Source organism: Phocoena sinus, chromosome 1, assembly GCF_008692025.1.
Source record: "Phocoena sinus isolate mPhoSin1 chromosome 1, mPhoSin1.pri, whole genome shotgun sequence".
NCBI lineage: Eukaryota > Metazoa > Chordata > Mammalia > Artiodactyla > Phocoenidae > Phocoena > Phocoena sinus.
The window spans coordinates 176,730,166-176,752,463 of NC_045763.1; the positions used below are offsets into that span (position 1 = coordinate 176,730,166).

General features: G+C 42.7%; 2 protein-coding genes across 5 annotated transcripts in view; one reads left to right on the forward strand and one right to left on the reverse strand.

Moving 5' to 3' along the window:
- The window catches only part of LOC116750941, a 300,839-nt gene that overhangs the window by 78,023 nt on the left and 200,518 nt on the right, over positions 1 to 22,298 (reverse strand). The window lies entirely within an intron of this gene.
- On the forward strand, positions 1,360 to 5,854 carry RGS1 (regulator of G protein signaling 1). The gene is made up of 5 exons (XM_032626465.1): positions 1,360 to 1,572; positions 1,936 to 2,016; positions 2,430 to 2,491; positions 3,879 to 4,042; positions 5,039 to 5,854. The coding sequence occupies exons 1-5, from the start codon at positions 1,475 to 1,477 to the stop codon at positions 5,222 to 5,224; spliced, it is 591 nt and encodes a 196-aa protein (XP_032482356.1). The 5' UTR covers positions 1,360 to 1,474; the 3' UTR covers positions 5,225 to 5,854.

Consider the following 22,298-nt stretch of genomic DNA (forward strand, 5'->3'; position numbering starts at 1 on the left):
TTGTCTGGGTAACTTCCAAAGTGGCCAACTTATCTCACTAGTTCTCTTTCTAAATGTATCACATTATCTTTCGAACATCAACTGACGCTTACTACATACAGCATAATATTTGTGCATGCCTGTGTAGTAAGTACATTTTTAAATATAAATGTGATTCCTTCAAATACTTTTTATCCTGAAGATAGAACTAAGACAGGAAAATTCCCTTTTGTTAGGTTTACCTAATACCTTCAGAAGCTTCTCTGAGTAAAATTTGTTTTGTCTTTTCAGGGGTAAAAACCAACGGAGGTTTAAATTAAACTGGACACTCTATAAATACACCACATTCTATATACAAACTCTGTACGAGCTTATATTGCACTAGCCCCTCTACCCTCCTGATCAGTGATTAGTCATCTATTTCCTTGGGTTTTTATTTTAATTCTTAATTTTAATTAAAGCTAGACTATATCTCTCCAGAGATACTACCGAAATTTGGAAGATCATCACCTAAGAAGTACACTACTGGCCTGGCCAAATATATTCTTATTTTTACCATGAGTAGTTTTTCCCCTGATACTGTGTAATTCTTTTGTATCAGTGTATTTACACATTATGCCATATTTTTGTGTTAACTATACTTTTATGTGTTTATAGTTTTGTTTTTAATTTTACTTTATTCCTTTCCTAAGCGGTAATATACAAAATAAAAACCAGTTTGATACATTAGTTATATTTCTAATGAATATTAAAATTCATGTACCCCTTAAAATCATCTTGTATATCACCAGTAGAGTGTTTAGCACACACCCTGGAAAACAGTAACATGAAAATTTCTTGCCATGGAAATAAGGGATGAGGTTTGGAGTAGGGAAAAGTTAAGATAACTTCTCATGACTCTCCTTCCTACCAGATGTGTGCACTGCACGAATGAAAAATAAAGAAGTATTTGTTTACTTTACATTGCTTTCTGAAAGAAAAATAAAACCCTTTTTAAAATACTGTAAGCAAATGAATTTTATAGTCAAGGACTATGCAAAGTCCTGAGGGGACCCATGTCTAGTCTGTGTGATACAATAAACCCACCAAATGAAACATTTCATTGAAATATGCAGTTTTTATGAAGAAACAAGCACCCCCTAGAACCAAAGACTGATCCTGCTGAGGCTTTAGACATGTGGTATATGTGCGTGCACCTCTGTAGGTCTAATTTTCTTTCTTTCTATATAATCAAGTGACCTAGTCTCATTGGGTTAAGTTTCAACCACAAAACATCACTGTGTGTTTTTTGTTTTTTTCAAGATACACGTCACAACACACCAAGAAAGGGGGAACTTCCAGTGTCTGTGGTAACATCACTTGATAAACAGACTCGTTTGAACAGCAAGGGCCTGTTAGCCGTCACTATATAAAGCAGCAGAGGCGTGGATTAGCAGATACTTGCCTGCTGAGGACCATGTGAGCAGCGGGCATCTCCACGCCAAGGCCAGACAAAATGCCAGGCGTGTTCCTCTCTGCTAATCCAAAGGAACTGAAAGGAACTGATCATTCGCTTCTAGACGACAAGACGCAAAAAAGGAGGCCAAAGACTTTGTAAGTTCATTAACTGCAAATTTTGACTTAGATGATCCTTAATGGCAGAACAACTGAAAATGAATGAATGGAAGAAAATACGAGCCTTTAGTTTACCTAGATCAGGGCAATGACCTGCTGTGAGTTACAAGTATATTCAGTTGTATTTAAAAATGAATCATGACAGGGCATTAAATGAGGTGGGAATTTTTCCAGACTTTGGCTCATAAAAATTGGCTCACTCTTGATATAGCAATATGTTGTATCAGCTATTTTTATTCTGGCCTTATTCCTTGGAGAAGTTTGCTTCATGCTCTTTTCTTTTTACAAATAAAATGTATTCTTCTGAAGAAATATGAATATTTACTTTTGTGTCTTTTGTAGCGGAATGGACGTGAAAGCATACCTGAGATCTATGATCCCACATCTGGAATCTGGAATGAAACCTTCCAAGTCCAAGGACCTGTATGTACACTAAAACACGGAACTATCACTATATAAGTGGCCTGTGCATTAGCTCTGTATTCTAGCAAGGCGGCAATGCTACACATAATGGACTTCGTTTCTTTTAAGTAACAAGACTAATAAGATAAGCTGCATTAATACCAATGTAATTTAAATACAAATGTGCATGTATATATTTGCTACTTATTATACTGTTTGGAGTACATTTGGATTTTTTCACATTTTATTGGCAGATATTTTCATAACGATAGTAATTCTAAGCAAATTTTTGTTTTCTTATAGATAAATTTTAATAAAATGCATCAGAAGTAGAGTCTCAGTTTGTGAAGTTATCAAAATGCAGCAGCCATTCTGATTTCATTTGCGCTTACACACACAAAAATACTAATTTATGTAAATGTCGTCCCCTGTAGACTCTCTGCTGATGAGGTGAAGCAGTGGTCTGAATCTCTGGAAAAACTTCTTGCCAACCAGAGTAAGTACAGATGAACTATTGAATGTTTCTGGGTTTATCTCAGTATGCTAACAGATTGAATGGCTTCATTAAAATATAGTGTTCTGGATGGGAGGGTGTGGGAAAAGTTGTACTCTAGCTGTTCTGTAGCACTGATAGCTTCAGCGTATTATGCCTCATCGTGGCATAATGTTGACTCGGCACTCAGTTCTGCTACTGTCCTTTAGAAAAATTTGCCAAGGCAACTAGCTGTTTCCATGGGTCATTATAGGAGCAAAATTTTAAATTATGCTGGGGTTCTGAAGTTTAGAGTTTTAAAAAGTAAACCAAACATCTCAACATGTGAACTGCTATTCTGAAAGCTACCTAACAGATGTATTTTTGTACCACTGGATGTAAGGGGTAGGATTCACTCAGTCAGTTAATAACTTTTTCCATTCATACATGCGTTGTCACTCATTCAGCCCAGGCATTTATGTGCAGGCATTTTAGAAGCACCAAGGACTCAAGAGTAAAGACACAGTGCCTTGCTGCCTTGAAGGCAGTTGAGACACACAGCATAAAACTGCATTATATATAACATGACACGTTATAACACAGATATGATAAAAAGACTTTTTAAACACAGAGTCTCACGGGGAGTTTCTGATGAGAGAAGGGAAATGAGATCAGCTTGTCTTAGCCCTCATCATGGGCACTGGGATCCTGATGGGATTAGGACCTCGCTCAGGGGCATAGATGGGCAGCTTATCCCTATCCGGGGTGAGCCGATCCCCTTCTCCCTCCCCCGCAACACCCTACAGAGCCTCACGTGGGGATCAAGTAGTTCAACCTGGTTCACCTGCTTGTTATCTGACTTAGGTTATGATTCAGCCAAACAACGCTATAGAAAATGGCCCACTGAAAAGCCCGAATAACACTAGTAAATCCAAGCAGTATAGCTCACGTAGGTAATATACAGGCCTCACATCTTTTGACTTGTATGAGCTGGACAGAGAAATTATATTTGCTAATGATTAACATGATGTTCATGCCTCCTGTCAATATTTGATTCCCTAAAACACTCTGTACTCTGGCTGAGCTGGTAGTGTAAGAAAAGAGATTGGTCTGTAACCTGCAGAGCAGAACTGTAATGTAACAGCAGATGGAAGTGAAGCAGTCTCTCAGCCACCACTAAGCAGCTGTGTACCTGTGACAAGCGTGTCTGACCCCAGACAGACTGTAAACGAAGGGGTCCCTAAGGCCTTCCCACCTCTACAAACGGTGACACAGCCATTTCAGCAGCATCCACCTCTTCCCTTTGTACACAGAGAATGTGCCACAGTACTCTTCTTGTAAATTTCTTCCAGTTATTCATTTATTGGCTGTGATAAATTAATTTATCTCACCCCTCACCCTTTCTTTTTAGCTGGTCAAGACGTCTTTGGGAATTTCCTAAAGTCTGAGTTCAGTGAGGAGAATATTGAATTCTGGCTGGCTTGTGAAGACTATAAAAAAACAGAGTCTGATCTTTTGCATTGCAAAGCGGAGAAAATCTATAAAGCATTTGTGCAGTCAGATGCCGCCAAACAAGTGAGTATTTAGTTCATTACCATCGGTTTATATGTAAAGAAACTTAGATATAGAATAAGATTCAACATACTAGCAAGATGAAATCCTTTTGGAGTATTATGATTTTCACTGCTATATATTTAAGTGTATTCATATAGTTCAGTGCAATGATAATCTAATTTTCTACCCTTGTGAAAAGATTGGATGAAAGACTGATTTTGTAAAACAAGCTAATGTGATGGGGTGGGGTAAGGAGTACTGGTGATACCGACCAGAACTGCATGTCAGGGGGTCCTTAATGAGCTAGCTCGTTTTGGATTAGGATAAAGTACAGATTAGTGCAATACATGGATTGCAGCAGCAGAAATATTTCCAGTTAGTAGTAATGCCCACTTCCAGTTAAATATTCCTGGTTCAAGCAGCAAACATCTGCACAAAGTGTCCTCTCCTCCTGTAAACCTTAAATGTGCACATCACTTTTCTTGATGCACGTATCACCTTATACAGATATTTAAAAAATAATGTCTGGGCTTCCCTGGTGGCGCAGTGGTTGAGAGTCCGCCTGCCGATGCAGGGGACACGGGTTCGTGCCCCGGTCTGGGAGGATCCCACGTGCCGCGGAGCGGCTGGGCCCGTGAGCCATGGCCGCTGAGCCTGCGCGTCCGGAGCCTGTCCTCCGCAACGGGAGAGGCCACAACAGTGAGAGGCCCGCGTAACGCATAAAAAAAAAAAAAAAAAAAAAAAAAAAAAAAAAAATAATGTCTGCCTCTTTTGCACCTCCCAAAGATATTATGAGCTAACTTGGAGCAAAGATATTTCTGCTTTTTTGTGCTACTTCTTTTTAACTCTTCCACACCTAGGCTAAGGTATGCTTAGAATAGGCATTCAAGAGATATTTGAGCTGATTTAAATGAGGTTTCAAAGCCACTGTCTTGAGGTGCTTCAAAAACAACAGTGACATCATAAAAAATGCAATAAATTGGAAGTACACATGAACTGATGAGGATTTCTTTTTAGATCAATATTGACTTTCACACTCGAGAATCTACAGCCAAGAAGATTAAAGCACCAACACCCACGTGTTTCGATGAAGCCCAGAGAACCATATATACTCTTATGGAAAAGGACTCCTATCCCAGGTTCCTCAAATCAAATATATACTTAAATCTTCTGAATGACCTTCAGGCTAATAGTCTAAAGTGACTAGTGCCGGCTGGAGGGAATTAAAGATGATATCAAGTACAGAAGGAATGTACCAGGATGGCTCCCTGGGGGAACACCTTGGCCTTTTTGGATGATTCACAGATCCAGGGGAAGAACCCATGACTCAGGACAGATTAACATGGAAGTTATCCAGGCTCAGGGCTGAAGAAGCGTGAGAAGAAAATTTAGCGATGGTAGAAGGAAGGAGATACTGTGGTACTGTCATAAAATACAGTGGACCTATGTATTAGAACATCCCTCAGAACTGAGAAGGCCGGGTAACGCTTGCTACGCAGCATAAGGGTTTTGAAACTGGTGAAAACATGCTATAAGCTTCAAGGTCAACTGACATTTATGCTGCATATTGTTATACAGAGATTGTATTGAGCTGCTGAAATCTCTTTTACCTGGATGACTATTTGAGAAGTATGTGTTTCAAAATCACCATTTCTGTTATTGACACAAAGTTTTTCAGTGTTGGTTTGTTTGTTGGAGTGTTTTGGGATTGAAAGAGATGAAGAGGAGAACAATGTATTTAACTTAAACTATTGCCTTAAAGTTGGGACGTCAGAATATATTTGTAAATTAAATTATCACAGTGTCAATAATAAATGTGAGTTTTGTCTTAAACACATAGAAGCAATTTCTGCTTACATTTCCTTGCCATATTTAAAAACTGGCATTTATTTTTCAGATTTAACAAAAATTTAAGCAAGGGTCTTCTACTTTCTATCACCTCTTCAACATCTAAAACTATCATCCAGTTAATCTTATATTTTGTGTATTACGTGTATGTATTGGACAGAATTCATTAGCTTTCTCTCCGCTGTCACAATGTATAAAGATCAAACAAATATAATATGCTCTCATATAGTCAAGCTTCAAACTGATGAGAAATTGAAGAAGTCTTTTAAAGAGGGATAGAAATTTTATTTCAAGAAGTCATCTAATTAACAACTAATAATTTATTGTGATTTAAAGTTTATAAAGGCCAGATGTATTTTCTCATTTAATGTTCATAGCGATCCTATGAAAGCTGAGACTAGTAAGGTTAAAGCACTACTTCCCAAATTTAGCTATCAAAACTACCTAGAATGTTAAAAAACGAAACACCTATTTTGGGGCCCTATCCCAGACTGACTGAATCAGAATCCCCAAGGGATAGAGTATGAGAATCTACATTTTAAGAGTAAATTCCAGGCGATTCTGAAGATGCCCTGGTTATGCAGGGTTGGGAATCCTGGGGTTAAGAGACAGTCCCACTGCCAGGGATTTACACGTACATTTTCTCACCACACAACTTGTGTTCCCTCTACTGTGCAACACTGCCCCCCAGTGACCAGAAGACATTTCCTAAATCCTCAAGCCTTCAGCAGTCCTAGGCGTTACCTAAGCAGGAACATAAGACTGCTCTGGAGGATCGTCTACAAAAGGATAATCAGGACGATGCACATTCCAGCACAGCCTATAGAGCTGTATCTTCCCATGCTCCCGTGTCCCATTTATAATTGAATAATCAGCCACCACAGTGTAATACTCTGGATATTCTCAGTACAGGCTTGCCTATCATCAGGCACACAGCAATGACATGGGGCAATACGTAGACAGGTTTAAAAAGTACGATTCTTGAATCGCCATGGGACAAAGTCCAAATTGTCTCTGCCATAAGCTTAATTCTATGATTCGGCAGGTCAAAATACTGTAAGAGGCTTAGGAAGGGAATGCAGTTTAATCACCATCATCGTTATCATCACGCCCTCCCTTACTCACGCCATCACCAAATGCCCTCAGTCCTCCTTCTACAATTCATGTGTGCAGCTGGTACGTCACTTGCTCTTTTTCTGCCCCCCCTGCGCTAGCGCAGTCTCTCATTGATTGCTCATTCATGCAACTTGTTTTCTTTCTCTCCAGCCTCTTCTCTTCAATCCACCTTCAATCCATCCTCTAAATAGCCGCAAACATCACCTTCTGAGACACAGATTTGGCCCTGCCATTTCCCGTGACATACAACATAAAGTTCAAATTTCCTTTCTGGAATGCAAAACACTCCCAGTGAGACCTTCAGGGTATAATTCGTCTTACTCCACTCTCAGCATCCTTCCTACCTGGACGTCACTCTGGATCAACTGCCTTTTCTTGAAGGAGTCCTGGTCTTCACTACCCTTTGGTTAATCTACTAGCTCTGTAAAATGCCTTTTCCTACCTCCTTCCAGTTTTCAAAGTCCAACCAAGTCTTCAAGGCCCAGGTAGAATTACTCTTCTATAAAGGCTTTCTAACACCTTACACCGCTATGCGGTTATTTTCAATAAAAACCGGAGGGGAACCAGGTCCATATAAACACAAGACACTCTGCTCCTATTTCTAGCACCACTGTCACATTAAATAGTCCAGGCCCTTCAAACTCGGAGGCAGTAGAAGTGCAACTGTCCAACACACATACTGGTCATAAAATGAATGCTTCTGGTCTTTGTCTTGATAAGATGCCAGCAGGGGCTTCCCTGGTGGCGCAGTGATTAAGAACCCACCTGCCGACACAGGGGACACAGGCTCAAGCCCTGATCCGGGAAGATCCCACATGCCGGGGAGCAATTAAGCCCGTGCGCCACAACTACTGAGCCTGTGCTCTAGAGCCTGTGAGCCACAACTACTGAGCCCATGTGCCACAACTACTGAAGCCCACGTGCCTAGAGCCCGTGCTCCTCAACAAGAGAAGCCACCACAACGAGAAGCCCATGCACCGCAACGAAGAGTAGCCCCCACTCATCCCAAGTAGAGAAAGCCTGCGCGCAGCAACAAAGACCCAACACAGCCAATAAATAAATAAATAAATAAAATCTATTAAAAAAAAAAGGCATCCAAGTTTTGGACAGATGGTCAAAACAAACATCTAAGACATCTCTTCATTTTCAAAATGAAAAAAAAAATTGTCACCATGGCTTCATAGATTCAAGATATTGCAAAAAACTTGAAAAGATAAATTTCTTTTCATTGGCATTGTTTACTATGGTGTGGATGTTTTATTAGATCATTTACAGAAATATGATTAGCTCTACTGTTTAGAGAAATCTGGTCCAACTGCTCCATCTAAGATTCTCAGCTCATATGCTATGTTCTATTGTGATACTAAAGCAGTGGCAATCAACAATATGTATAATTTAACACTAATTAATTTAAAAAATAAAAATAAATTTACTTTGCTCAGATGTATTTTATACTATTTCCAATACGATATGTATATTGTAGAAAAGTAGGAATCCGTGAAGGTAGAAATTAGACCCCCTGATGTCTAATAAAAAGTACATATTTACACATTTAGCTCATGTGGGATAAACTAAATTTCAAGTTTCTTTCATTCTGTGTGCAAACACAGTCTGTATTATATTAGGAGGAATCTTTGATGATTTATTACTGAGAAAAGAAATTCTGAAATATGTAAAGGGAAAATAGAGTAAATGGTGATTTAAACTACCATAGATATAAATAATTGCTATTATACACAGAATTGTAGAATTTCCTCAAGACCGCATAAAACCCTATCTATAGAACCAAAAAAATACTCATCAACTGCAGAAATACCACCAACTGTTTTGTTGAGACCAGTATCTTAAAAGTGTTACTGAACCAAACTTGGAACCGCGCCCAATGCACAACAAAGCCAATCTAATGACACCAGCTTGTGGTGAAGGAAAGTACAGCATTTACTGCAAGGCACCCAACATGGGGCCAAACAAGGAGAACAGGAAACTGAGGCTCAAAAGACCCGAACTGCCCAGCGGCCTTCAGGGAAGGGTTTCTAAAGTCAGTGTTAGGAGTGAGGATTGTAGGGTGTCTGATCCACTCATGGACGTTCTTCTGACTGGTTGATGGTGAGGTAATTGGGAGTTAACATCATCAACCTTCTGGTTCCAACCAGTCTTGGGTCTACATGCTTGTGGTCAGCAGGCACGTTAACTTCTTCTACCTGGTGGGGGTGTCAGTATCTGCAAAACGACTGAAGGATATGGCTCAGGGTATTATCTATAGCCCTTGAGGAGGAACTAAAGGTCCTTGACTCTTTAGTTTACAGCTAAACTACTATTATTTTATCTTGTTTGACTGTTTTCCTTTGTTTCTGTATTTTCTCACTTCTCTGATTAAATTTGCTCTTTGGAACTAAGGGAAGGCCTAGGAGGCTAAAGCTTTTCTATAAACAAGAAGCTGAAGACATTAGGGAGAAGCGGGGGTCTGCCTTGGGAAGGCCCTACAAGGTCCTGCTCAGTTTGAAAAGCTAAAAATGTATCATTCTAATGGCAAAATTTTGTGTCTTACTCTGTGCCTAACCTAAATGAAACTTTTCTACAAGTAAGTCCATGGCAAAATATAGAACCTTCTATGGATGTTTCTATATAAATATTTGACTGGGTATTTACCTCCTGGTGGCTCCTTTCACTTGAATTTGTAAACAGACCAAAGGGAAATGAAAGGGAAGGAGGGAGGGAGGGAGGAAGGCAAAGAGAGAGAGAGAGAGGGAGAGAGAGAGAGAGAGAAGGGAAACAAACTGGCTGAGTGTCTTAAATGTTTGTATTACCTTATGTCTCATTTGAAAACCTGAGTGCCCCAAAATGTCACACTTATATTTTATCTTCTCAAATTGAAATTTTAAGCCAAAAGGGATTGTGCTATAGTTTAGAATTGTCTACGTTACTTTGAAACTCCCATAGTTGATGGAAGATTAGGCTAGGAATTCGAATCCAAACCCAAAAGAACCAAATTTATTAAATCCGTGGGGACCTTGCCTCGACTTGGAATGTTACCATTTGGGGAAGATCTGTGGCAGTAGGCTTGATGATTGAAAGAGAAGTCAAGCTCCTGGGATTAGGGAGCTGATCGGTTTACGTAAGAAGAAACGGTACACTGTAAGCACGTTTTCGATTTAGAAAACTGCGCTGGCCATGCCAATCACACTTCAGAATTAAACGTTCTCATCGTCCTTCCTCTCCCTCCTGTCCAACTCCAAGCAGAGTCAGAGGTCTAGGATCCGTGTGGCTGAGTATGTACAAAAATTCCAAAGGGTTTAGGGACATTCCAAATAGACGCTCTCATGTCACTCAAGAGAAACACCAACTTCCCACTTCTCAAGTGAAAAATGCAAGCCTTCTAAAAAGTTCTTTAACTGCAAGTTTTCTTAGCCAAAAAAACAGTTACTTAAATAATAATGCATTATAATAGACAGTAGATTTGTTCATCCAGGAAGAATATTTGCTTTTGTTCTATATTTAATGTGCATTTTTACTTATTATAATATTAGCTGGCTGATTTCTCCATCTTTTCCACAGGAAAGGGATAACTGGGGTGGATCTTGAAGAATAAATAAACCCCAACCAGGGGAGAAAGAGGGTGAGAACATTTCAGGAAACAGTCTGTGAAAAAGTCAGGAAAAAAGTACTCTGTGTTCAGCAACGGTGATTTATTTAGTGTGGCTGGAACACATGGCGGAAGCGAGAGGGCTGGAAGGAAAGCTCAAAAGGTAGTTTAGGGCAGGTTCTGAGAAGAGACACAGTCCATTCCAAAGAGTGTGAGTTTCATCATTTATATGACAGGTCACCACTGAAGTTTCAAGCAAATGAGCAAAAGACATAACTGCTTGTGCTGATACACAAGTTACTTGTTGAGTCTACACCAGGACCCTCTGAGATAAGCACTCTTAACCTCATTTTATTGATCAACAAATGTCCAACCAAAAAGGTGAAAAAAGTTATCTAAGGACACAGAACCAGGAAGTAGCAGACCCAGGGTTTGAGACCAGGTATGTAGGTTTCCAACGACTGCATTATCTCATGCTTCTTCCTGAAAGTGGCAGGATTACTTTGTGTTGTAGAAAGCTACTTCTGGATTTTGTGTGGAAGACAGTTACAAAGGAAGGCATAACTGAGGAAGGAAAGCCAAACATGAAACCAGTTCTGTAGCCCAGCAGGAGAGAATCAGGGCAGAAATCAAGGCAATGGGAGAGAGAGGGCAAATAGATAATACTTGGTGAGCGATTTGCTGTGAGGAGTAATTGAGGGAGGGGAACACAGGATACCTCCGGGGTGCCTAGCCTGGGGCCTCAAAATCACAGCAAAGCCCTTTCCGGCTCAATTTTAAACATATCACCTTTGAGGTCCTTCAGCTGCAAATGTACATTGAACAACTTGGAAACAGAAGAGGAGAGCCCTGGAGGAAGATTAAGGCATACGCTTCTAAAAGGCTCCACGTGCAAAATAAATTATGCAGCGCTTTCAACACGTTAACAGTTTATTCACAATGAACCTACATATGAAGCATTCCACATGTTTTTCCTCAAAGCTCACTTTCTTCTTGGACAAAACTAGAAGCTTGCAAGCTCTCATCCAGGCTGAGAACCAAAACCAAGGACCAAGACACTCAACAGACTTGCAGGAAGAAACTGCTCTAAGTTTGAGAGCGCCTGTTAAAGACAGAAGACAAAACTGACGTGTAGGATCCAGGTGAAAGAGAGGGGCAAAGCAGCTGTCAGACAGAAACAGAAACTGCCCTGGAGATGAGCGGCACCCCAGCGGGAAGGAGTGTGATGACAGCGACTCTCAGGGAGGAATCCTGTGTCCTTAGATGGCAGGCCTGGCCCTTAGCTTGACAGTGGGTCATGTGACTGGTGGAATGTTCTAGTGCTCACTTCTTGTTAACAGAGACAAGACAGAGGACGGGAAACCCGAAGGTAGCCACTCTCTTGGCACATTTTTTTCCTTCAGTCATTCTTACCTTAAATCCTCAAAATAGGTGAGGAGTCTACCCTTTATTTCTGGATAGAGAGAAAAAAAAAAAAAAGGCAGGAATATAGTGGGTTTCAGGTATTGTCTTATCCTTGCCCCCCAAACTGTCTGTTGCTATTCTAGTCAAACCTAGAAGGTGAAAGTTCAGTGGGCTTGTTTTAAATCAGTAAAACTGACATGCTCACCCCTGGTCTTAGCTTTCATACTCTGCCTTGAAACCCTCAGCTTGAATTAGCTATAAAAACAGATTGTATCCCTAGTCTTGTGCTTTTTCCCTTAAATCTGTCAGTTAATTCAGGGTTTACAAATGACCCACTGTGAACAAGTAAAGGGTAGAACATGTTCCCATATGAAGAACTGAATAAGATACTTCCTAGAATGTTTATTTGGCATGATTTTGACTAGAATGATCATATTTCACACTATCTATGGGGGTAATTAGGAAGTGCCAAAGTTGAGGGGAAGAAAGCACAAAATAGTCCTTGTTCAGAGGTTTCTTAATTCATCTTCAGAATGCTAGGCTCTACTTTACACTTCTAGAATCGAGTCTAGACGCTTGCTTCCTTGATAGACTCCCCAGTTAGTGACACCTGCTATGTGCCGAAAGCTATGCGCGGTGCCATGCGCGGTGCCAGGGAAACAGGGATGACTAAGATACAGCCCCGACGAGTGAGAGGCTCACAGCGCTCTCGGGAAGCAAAGCGCGGAAAGAACTGTAGACAAATAGACCAAGCATTTGGAGAGAGGTGAGGAAGACAGTCAAGTAAGGCTGTCGGAGAGAAGACCTCCCCGGTGGCTCTCTCCAGGTCCCTGGTGAAACGCCAAATGGGATTGGTGCCCCCCTCCTCCCCTAATGGGAAAGGCTGTGCGGTGCCAATTTGCCAGAAGGTCTCCAGGTGCCCCCAGCTCCGTAGGCAGCTTCCATGGGCGTCGACTCACATCAAGTATGTCTCCGTTAGCAAGTTCTCTCTTTCTATGGTCATGAACTCGGTTGGATGCTACGTCTTCCCTTCCAGAGTGCCTATTAAAGAGCGAGCAGTGAAAGCAGCCTAGACCTTCTCTCCACGGGATGCCGGGAGGCTAAGGAACCACGGACCTCCTGCCCTTCTGCTCCTGTGGAATTCTTGGGGTCTGTCCCAGCCTCCTCTCAGCAGACAGGAAAAGGTGCCAAGTGAACTAAAGGAGGGACTAGTAATTCTGTCCTGGAGGAAGGGTATGGCTTCAGAGAAGGGACAGATGCACAACAAAGTGTGGATCACACTCAAAGTAACCCAAGTTACTTGATGAACTATTATTGGATTAATTGCAACCTCTGAAACTCACAAACAAATGTAAATTCTGGCACTACTGGGTTACGAAAGGGCTGGAATAAGTCTGTCCTCTACTTACTAGTATTACTTTGCTCACATCGATATCTTTTTGCTTTAGCCATTATTATTGTCCCAAAATAATGATTTCATTTTCTCTTTCCTTATAGGAGGGTGTGATAGAGACTGCTTAGATGCTCACCAATCTCAGGCCCTCCCTGGACAAACCATATTTCCCAGACCCTCTTAAGGTGAACGGCAAATATAGAACCTCCTATTGGGTTGGCCAAAAAGCTCATTCGGGTTTTTCCATAAGCTGCTTTTTCCAACAAAACATCCCGAACTTTTTGGCCAACCCAATGTGAACGTTTCTACATAGTCAGTATTTGGGTATATACTCAGTAGCTCTTTTACTTGGATTTGGTCTTTTTTCTTGAATTGCAATTTGATATTTTCCCTTGAATTATTAGGGCCACAAAACTGAGCTCTGTGTGGAGAGCAAAGGGATGGGCACCAGTTCCAGGACTGCCTAGAAGATCCCCAGGTTGTCTCTCGCTTCCACACGTACAGTGCCAGAAGCAAAGGGCTCTGAGGTTGCAAAGCCACATGGAGGAACTGTCAAACTCCAAACAGTCATGCAACCCGCACTGGCACTCGTGTAAGTGACAGCTAAACGCCTCTGAAGGTCTAGCAATGATCTGTTAGAGTGATTAGAGAGTTTTATTCTGATACATCCAAAGACACTGATAAATGTTTAAGTTTCCTTCAAAAAGAAACAATTCTGGGCTTCCCTGGTAGCACAGTGGTTAAGAATCCGCCTGCCAATACAGGGGACACGGGTTTGAGCCCTGGTCCCGGAAGATCCCACATGCCATGGAGCAGCTAAGCCCGTGCGCCACAGCTGCTGAGCCTGAGCTCTAGAGCCCGCGAGCCACAACTACTGAGCTCACGTGCCACAACTACTGAAGCCCACGCGCCTAGAGCCTGTGCTCCACAAGAGAAGCCACCGCAATGAGAAGCCCACGCACCGGAACGAAGAGTAGACCCCGCTCACCGCAACTAGAGAAAGCCCGCGCGCAGCAGCGAAGACCCAACGCAGCCAAACATAAATAAATAAATAAATAAATTTATTAAGAAAAAAAAGAAAGAAAGAAACAATTCCTTTTTCATTTAGAGAGTTATATGGAGCCATCCTGGAAAAACCAGGGCAACATCTCCATCAGAGTGCAGCGTTATTCAGCTCCCATGTGAGGCAAAGGTTATCTCTCCGACCTTGTGATGTTCTTCAAGATAGAGCTGCCTGGAAAAGAGGATGTAAGCTATGGATGAGAACAATATGTGAAAAGCTTATTTCAGATGCAACTGAGAATAGAAAATGCCAAAAACAACACAAAAAAGGGAGGCGAGGACTAAGAAGCAGGAAAAGAATAAGTGATGGAAAATTTTGCAACTGATAAAAACATTAAGTGAAAATGAGTTGGCCAGGCTGCATGTATTTTCAACTCATTTGCTTTGACTCCATTTAGGGCTACGTATGACAGATATTGATATAAATCCTCTGAGGTTTAAACTGGCCAATCACCAAGTAAAAGTCAGGATTCCAAACAAATGTTGTATGCGGCTCTGGAAAGCAGACCTGTGGTTAAGCTGGGATTCAGACAGGAAGTTGTGAATTCAGTGCATACCGGGAAAACTAGAGGGGTGAACTCACCGGGGCCGATTTCCCTGAAAGACCAAAGAACCACGTAGGAAACAATTCATCCTGTAAGAAGACAGTTTCAGGATGCACAAATCTGGCCTAAAAACGGTGGGTCAGAGCTGGAGGAAACGAGTACTTTAACTACACCAGGTGCCTGACGCTCAGATTGCCCTTTGTCGCGGGTCCAAAATCCGAGGGAGAGGAGAGAGCCATAAAAGAGTGACGACACTAAAAGGGCAAACGCCCTGGAAACCTTTGAGAACATACACGGGAACAGGGGATTGCTCAAGGGATGCTAAAGCACGCTCCTCACTGGAGTTAGGAGCAGAGCGCTGACAGGACAGAGCACACTGACTGAAAACCAACCCCCGGACCCGGAACGCCTGGGAAGGAGAAGAACTGGAAAAGGGGGCGGTGCTTCAGCAGATGCCACCACCCTATCTGCAGACATTTACAGCAGCCTAATATCTTAGGATGTGGTGGTCTTGAAGGCGCTCTTGAAGGGGAATAACGTCCTTCTTCCCCACCCAGGTTCTGGGTATTTGAGAAATAGAAAAATAAGAGCAGGGTGGAGGCGAAGGTATTAGCGATACAGTCAGGCCGGAGAACAGAGCACTGGGAGAAAGTCAAATGGGCCTGCTAACTTCACCCCGGAACTCAACCAACTTGCTTCCCCGTTACAGGTAGTGTCGGACGGTGGCACAATCTCTACACGATGGACGGCCAATGCGGGGGACAAATGCCCAGGCGTCTTGTCTCAATTAGAACAAATGTGAAGAGTCAGCCCAGCTCAGAGCTCCTGGCGACGGGGCCTAATCGAGATGGAATGTCTTTCCATGATGAGCTGGGTTCTATCAGACAACCAGGCCACAAGATCAGGTGGGCCCAGCAGCAACCCACTGAGAGATGTAAATGGTAAAGCCAGAATCGAACATGAGCAGGGCTTACCGGTGTCCTGTGGGAGCTCAGGACTCCCTCATGACTAACGATGGAGTAAGAAGATCACTGTCTGTGTTGGGATAGTCTGCAGGCACAAGCCGAAAATGGACCGATTCTGCTAAGGGGCAGACCTAAAAGAGTGCAGCAAGCAGAAACCCTCCCCGTGCGCAGCACTGGGGACAATGCACCTGCCCATCTACCTCGTATGAAAGGAAAGTGACCTGAGGTTAGAACAGATATCGACTCATGGGCAGTGGAGGATGCTGTGGCTGGTGAATTGGGGCCTGGAAGGAGAATGATTGGATAATTGGGAATAAGAAGGTCTCAGGAAGATGCATGTGGGTGGACCTATCAGAGTATTCAAAAGTATGAAGGTCTCTGTATCACATGGCAACATCCAACAGAGATCATCCACCACACAAAAGACATGAACAACCAAGCAGACAGAGCAACTGTGCCAGTTGACCTCAGCCAGCCCCTGTCACTCAGCCGGCCCATCAGTGTTCATGAACAGAATAGCCATGGTAGCAGAGATGGATATGCACTGGCCCAACAGAATGGACTTCCACCCATGAAAGCCGATCTAGTTACTGCCCTTGCCAAAGTCCAACCATCAAGAAAAAGAAACCGATGCTGAACAAATGAAATTCCAAAGAGAACAACCAACCATTTCATGGCAAGCTGACTAATTGGACTCCTTCCACCCTGAAAGAGGCAGTGACTCATCTTGACTTGAATCAACATATATCTGGGGTATAGATTTGCCTTTCCTGCCAGAAGGGCCTTAGCCAGCTCCACTGTAAGACGGCTTGCAGCTTTCGAGCCACCAGTAGGGGATCCCATGTGATATCACATCAGACAAAAGGGGCCTACTTCACAGCAAAGGTAGTGGCCACATGGCCCTGGGATCCTTGGGTTACATCACATGCTGTAAGACACAGATGCTGCCAGCCTGATGGAGTAATGGAATGGTCTTGTGATGGCACAGTGGAGGCACCACCTCGAGAGGATAACCTTCAACGAAGGTGCATCATCCCCTAGAATAAAGAATATACCCTTAATCAGTGACCATGACATGGTTCTGTTCCCCCAATATGTGGAATACATGGGTCTGGGAACCAAAGGGTCAGAATAGGAGTGTCCACATTTGCTATTAGTGCAGCAGTCAGACCTGGGAGGGGTATGGTGCCGTGGAAATCAGGCCCCTGGACAACAAGGGTCTGGGTCACCTTACCACATAAGCCACCAACACCAGCAGAAGTGCTGACCCGGGGTGAGAGGAATCTAGAAGGGGTAATAGAAGAGAAAGGACCAAGTGTGGTCTCCAGACAAAACGCAGCCATGGTGGAGTACTTCATCCCATTGTTTTGCCTCTGATAAGTTCTCCCCAGGAAAAGTCCTTCCAGAACCTGGAGCAGCTGTTTCTGGATGCCGGTGAACACTATGTGAAGCAATTGTATGTAGGTGGTGCAAGGGGCGGATGGTTAGTGGATACTGTGGGAGCACAGTCCGCCTCAGACCCAAGGCACTCTCCCCCAGCAGCCGGAAGTCTGGGCTGCTGACCGCTCACTGATGCTTCCTCTCCAGGAACTGCCCTCATCCTACGGAAGCTGCCTCACCAGGTCCCCATCCCCTCTTTGGAAGCAGCCTGCAGTCAGTGACGGGTCAGTGCAGGATCCAAATACCTGCCCCCCTTGCTTCAACTGGGTCACATAGGAAGGGCTACTCCATCTCTGGAACTCCTGCAAGGATCATCTGAGTCCTCTGTTACCACTACATCATATATTTGTTTAACATTTATAATCTATCTCCTTCAAAAAAGGAACTGTATCAGGTTATAAAATTAGCATGTTATGTAACAGAATGAATTAAAGTGAAGTAAGTCAAAACTATTTAAAGGGAATATCTGTTCATTGTTTACAACAAATATTTATTAAGGCTACTCTGCAAATAAGGTACTGGGGTAGGTGCTGTGACCAACCAGGTGCTTGTTGTGCCGTCAGTATGTTTACAGTTTGATCTAGAGATGGCATCTGCATAAGTAAGTACAGGTAGGAAAATAGGAACCTCTCGGTATTCACAGCTCTAACATACATCATTTCTTTGATTCTAGAACAGCACGAAGAGATAGAGTTGTTACTATTCCTACTTTATAGATAGTAAACCAAAAGTTAGCAAGGGAAAGTGATTTCCCCAAGCAGTGACCGAATCCAATTGTTCCTTCACCACGTTACGATAAATGTTTACGTGGATGGTGGTATTATCCAAAAGGATAACACGTTTTCTCAGTCGTCATCAAAAAGCCTCAAAAAGACATCCACTTTACATCATTTAACCATTTTGAGAATTTGCTTCATCTTGCTTGATATCCTGCATTATTTTTTTAGTATTTTAAAAATGAATTCAATGGCTCTGGTTGACACTGGCTACTATCTGCTAAGTGAATCTCTCAAGCTTCATAAGATTAGAATGACGACTTGGCTATCTGCTGACTCACACCCTAGGTATTTCCACTATTATGAAATCACTACTTCACAGAAGGATGTTTCCTTAACAGTAATAGAAATGGTAAAAATAAAGAATGCAGAATTCTATTTTCAAAAGATTAGATTCTCAGGATCCTGTGGTGGCAGGTGAATCATCAAATAGGAAAGGCTGACTTGACTCCCTAAGAGGAGGGAATAGAGTAGAAAAAGAAGGGAAGAAAAGGAACAGCAGGAGGCTTGCTTACCCTGGAGCTGGGCCACCGAGAAGTATAACAGAGGCTGGACAGACAGCAGCTGACCAGAGGGTCCCTGTTGACAGGGAGGTGACGCCCCTTCCCTTGAATAACTGACGGCACTCGCCTGGAAAACAGGCTAAGGATCAAGGCTGGGAGAGACAGTGCAAAGAGGCAAAAAATAGAGGCTGTTGAAACAACTGCTGAACAGGACAGAGAACTGGGCAGGATGGTGACAAACACTGGAGAGGGGACATGCAATGAATTTAGTGAAGTGCACTCTCCCAGGGAGGAGCCATCCTAAGATGTAAAGCTGCAGACACAGCACTTGGAGCATCATTTTAACCTGCAGGTCAAAGCTTTGTGGTGAAGCTGTCGAATTCTCAAAGTGCCTGATCTCAGAGCTGATGGGAAGCTTCTGGTTACTATCTAGCAGCCAGGGAAGAGGTTAGGAACTGACCAAGGGAATCAAGGAAGGGAGGAAGACGGAGACCAAAAACGGAAGAAAAGAGGAAAACCCAGTAACCTGCCCTCCCCTCCCCCGCACCATGAATGGACAAAAGATGGACCAAGGTGGACCAAACAGCACGTACAGACGATCATTTTCCTTTTTCTCTACTTTCTTCTACTTCTCTGAGTGCTTAGGTCCCCAGACTTATAAACCACTCTGAGGTGGGTGTATGTTTGAAATAACTTGATTTTCTTGCTATTTCCATTTATTAATTAACTCAATATATTTGTATTTATCACAAAAAAAATCTTATTTTAGCTAAAATAATAAGAAAACCTCAAAATGGATTCTTGACATTTTCTTTTAAAAATGACCTAATGCAGTCTTTCCCCAAGAATTTATTAAATGCATATCATAAGCAGGGCAATTTACTAAGCATATTAAAAGAAAATCATAGAACAAACGTTTCTGGAATCGAAAGTATCTTTAGTTAAGGTAAATTCTACCCGCATTAACAGAGGAAAAGGATAAAATCTCAGGGCTTTAACATTATAGAAGTTGACTTCTCAACCACGTAAAGTCCATTTTTTGTTTGTTTAGGGCAGGGCCTAGAAGCAGTAATGATAATTTTAGTCCAGATTCTATTGACCACAGCTAATCACATGACCTCCAACGTCCTCAGGGGGGTTTAGGAAATTCAGTCCCTAGTAGAACAGCCACTCCCTAGCAATAAATGTATACTATTAAAAGTGAAACATGAATATATAGCAGACAGCCTGCTGTTTCTGCCTCGAAATGTTTACAGTATGGAGAGGCAAGTGACCCATAAACAGATAATTTCAATATAGGATCCCTCCTATGGGCAAAGTCTTCAAGAGACCTTTCCGTGTAAGAAAAAAAAAATGTACTTAATTTATGGCAAATAGTGCCACTATTTGCAATAACTGTTGCTAACAACAGCAACTGTCTGTCTGACTCGGTTTACCCGATATTTTTCTTATAAAAGCCATTCGTATTTGCAACATACCCCAAATGGCCCATCTGCTAGTCACCTAAGTACCTCAACATTTCATTCCAGTCCAAGAAGATAACTAAATATCTCAACGATAAACCTAGTAATTTCTTACCCATGTGCTTCTATTCCTTTAGTAAACCTTATTAAGGTGCCAGATTCCATGTATTGTAGGGGGACTTGGGGGTAGCCTTTGCCTTTTATAGAATAACTTCACTCTTCTTTTTGCCATCCAAATCTCACCATATCTTAAAAATCCAGCTCATTTCATTCTTTCCATCAAGTCCTCTTGGAACAAACAAAATTGCCGCTAATGTGTCGTCTTCTGAATTTCTGTACTACTTTCTATCTCCATTCTTCCCTAGGCAACAGGGACTTAGTGTCACTTCTATGGTTAGCTTACATTGGTGTTTTTTCTAAGCTTCTGTCGCCTATGGAAGTTCCCAGGAAGAAGGGTCCATGTGTTAAATTATGTTTTTTAATCTTTTAAGCATGTAGCATAGAGTTTTCAGTACGAACTGCTTATAAATATATTCTACTTCGAAAATTTTTGTGAGGAATTCTAGTTGTTTAATTGGTATGCCCACCCTTGCAGGGAAAAAAGAAGGAAACATGTATAAAAGTGCTTTGCAAACTCTAGGTGTTTTTCCTAAGGCCAGGATAAAATGATGCTCATGGTGGAGAACCATCTGTTCTCTCCTCCTCCGGTGCGGGCAGTGCGGCCGAGCTCTGTTCTCTGGAGCGGGGAGTGGGAGTGGGTGGAACATGAGCCACTGATGCCCAGGCCACAAGGCAGTCGTGCGCATTCCCCACATGCTTCATTCCGCTCCCTGCCACTGGAACCCGCACCTGCCCGCACCCAGCTTTCAGTCTGCAGATGGTTCCAGTGTCCCAGCAGAGCCCAGAGTGCCCTCCAGCTGGGTCCCTGGATGACGCTAGGGGTAGAGGAGGCCCACCTGCCCTAATTCTTGAGGAGGACATTTCACCATTGCCTTTGGAGTCTCTCTGTTTATGACTGTTACCCTAGCTAACACACCAATATGTGTATTATCATTGTACCTAAATTTCAGGTGAACAAGGATATTCAATTCCTTGGTCCTCAGGTTGGGCCTGGGGTGGCCAAAGTCCCAGAGCTGGCCTGTCACCCTCAACAATGGATGTCTTCAAGCACTTATCACAGTGACAGGGACACATTTTATCATTTTCTAAACGGTGTGCCATGATGTGAAAAGATTAGGAGGGTATTAGAGTTTTCTAAACATGTCCCCCCAGTTCTTAAACTTCTTTAAAATGACTATTTCCATTTTTACACTTCATATTCTTACATCAGCCGCCATCCTCAGCAACACACATATGGCCTCGTATCAGATGTTGGATGTTAAAACAGACAAAACAGTAGGTGAAAGCTACTTCCCCCTTGTAAATGGCTTCCTCATCCTTTCTTGGATCTTCCCTCTTTTCTGCATGAGCCAGATGCAGCAGGACAGATTTTCCTTTTTTTTTTTTAATTTATTTATTTTTATTTATTTCTTTTTTTTGGCTGTGTTGGGGCTTTGTTGCTGTGTGCGGGCTTTCTCTAGTTGCGGTGAGCGGGGGCTCACCTTTGTTGTGGTGAGTGGGCTTCTCATTGCAGTGGCTTCTCTTGCTGGGGGCATGGGCTCTAGGCGCGTGGGCTTCAGTAGTTGTGCCATGCAGGCTCCAGAGCACAGGCTCAGTAGTTGTGGCACATGGGCTCAGCAGTTGTGGCACGTGGGCTCAGCAGTTGTGGCATGCGGGCTTAGTTTCTCCGCGTCATGTGGGATCTTCTGGACCAGGGCTCGAACCCATGTCCCCTACATTGGCAGGCAGATTCTTAACCACTGTGCCACCAGGGAAGCCCAGATTTTCCTTTTGACTAAACTTGGAAACTGAAAGACCCTCCAGACTCGTTTCCCACTCAGACAAGCTCCTTGGAGACCCAGAGGGAGTTCTGCGACTCCTCCTGCGGTCAGAACTCAGGCCCTTCCTTTCACGTTCTTCCTGCTTCTCATGGCGCAGAGGCTTTTCCTGTCACCTATGGTTTCTGTTTCCCTGGGTGTCTGTTCATCAGGTTTCTGAGGTGGGATGGTGCTGTGTTCCCACTGGGTTCTCTTTCAAACATGAATCTCCTTGGCCTGGATTACTTTTACTTTTCAATTTA

Bases quoted from the DNA above. Each gene is read 5' to 3' on its own strand.
- RGS1 (XM_032626465.1), top strand. From the start codon at position 1,475: ATGCCAGGCGTGTTCCTCTCTGCTAATCCAAAGGAACTGAAAGGAACT. The intron at 2,017-2,429 runs GTATGTACACTA...CGTCCCCTGTAG, and splicing joins CCTTCCAAGTCCAAGGACCT to ACTCTCTGCTGATGAGGTGA. The intron at 2,492-3,878 runs GTAAGTACAGAT...CTTTCTTTTTAG, and splicing joins AAAACTTCTTGCCAACCAGA to CTGGTCAAGACGTCTTTGGG.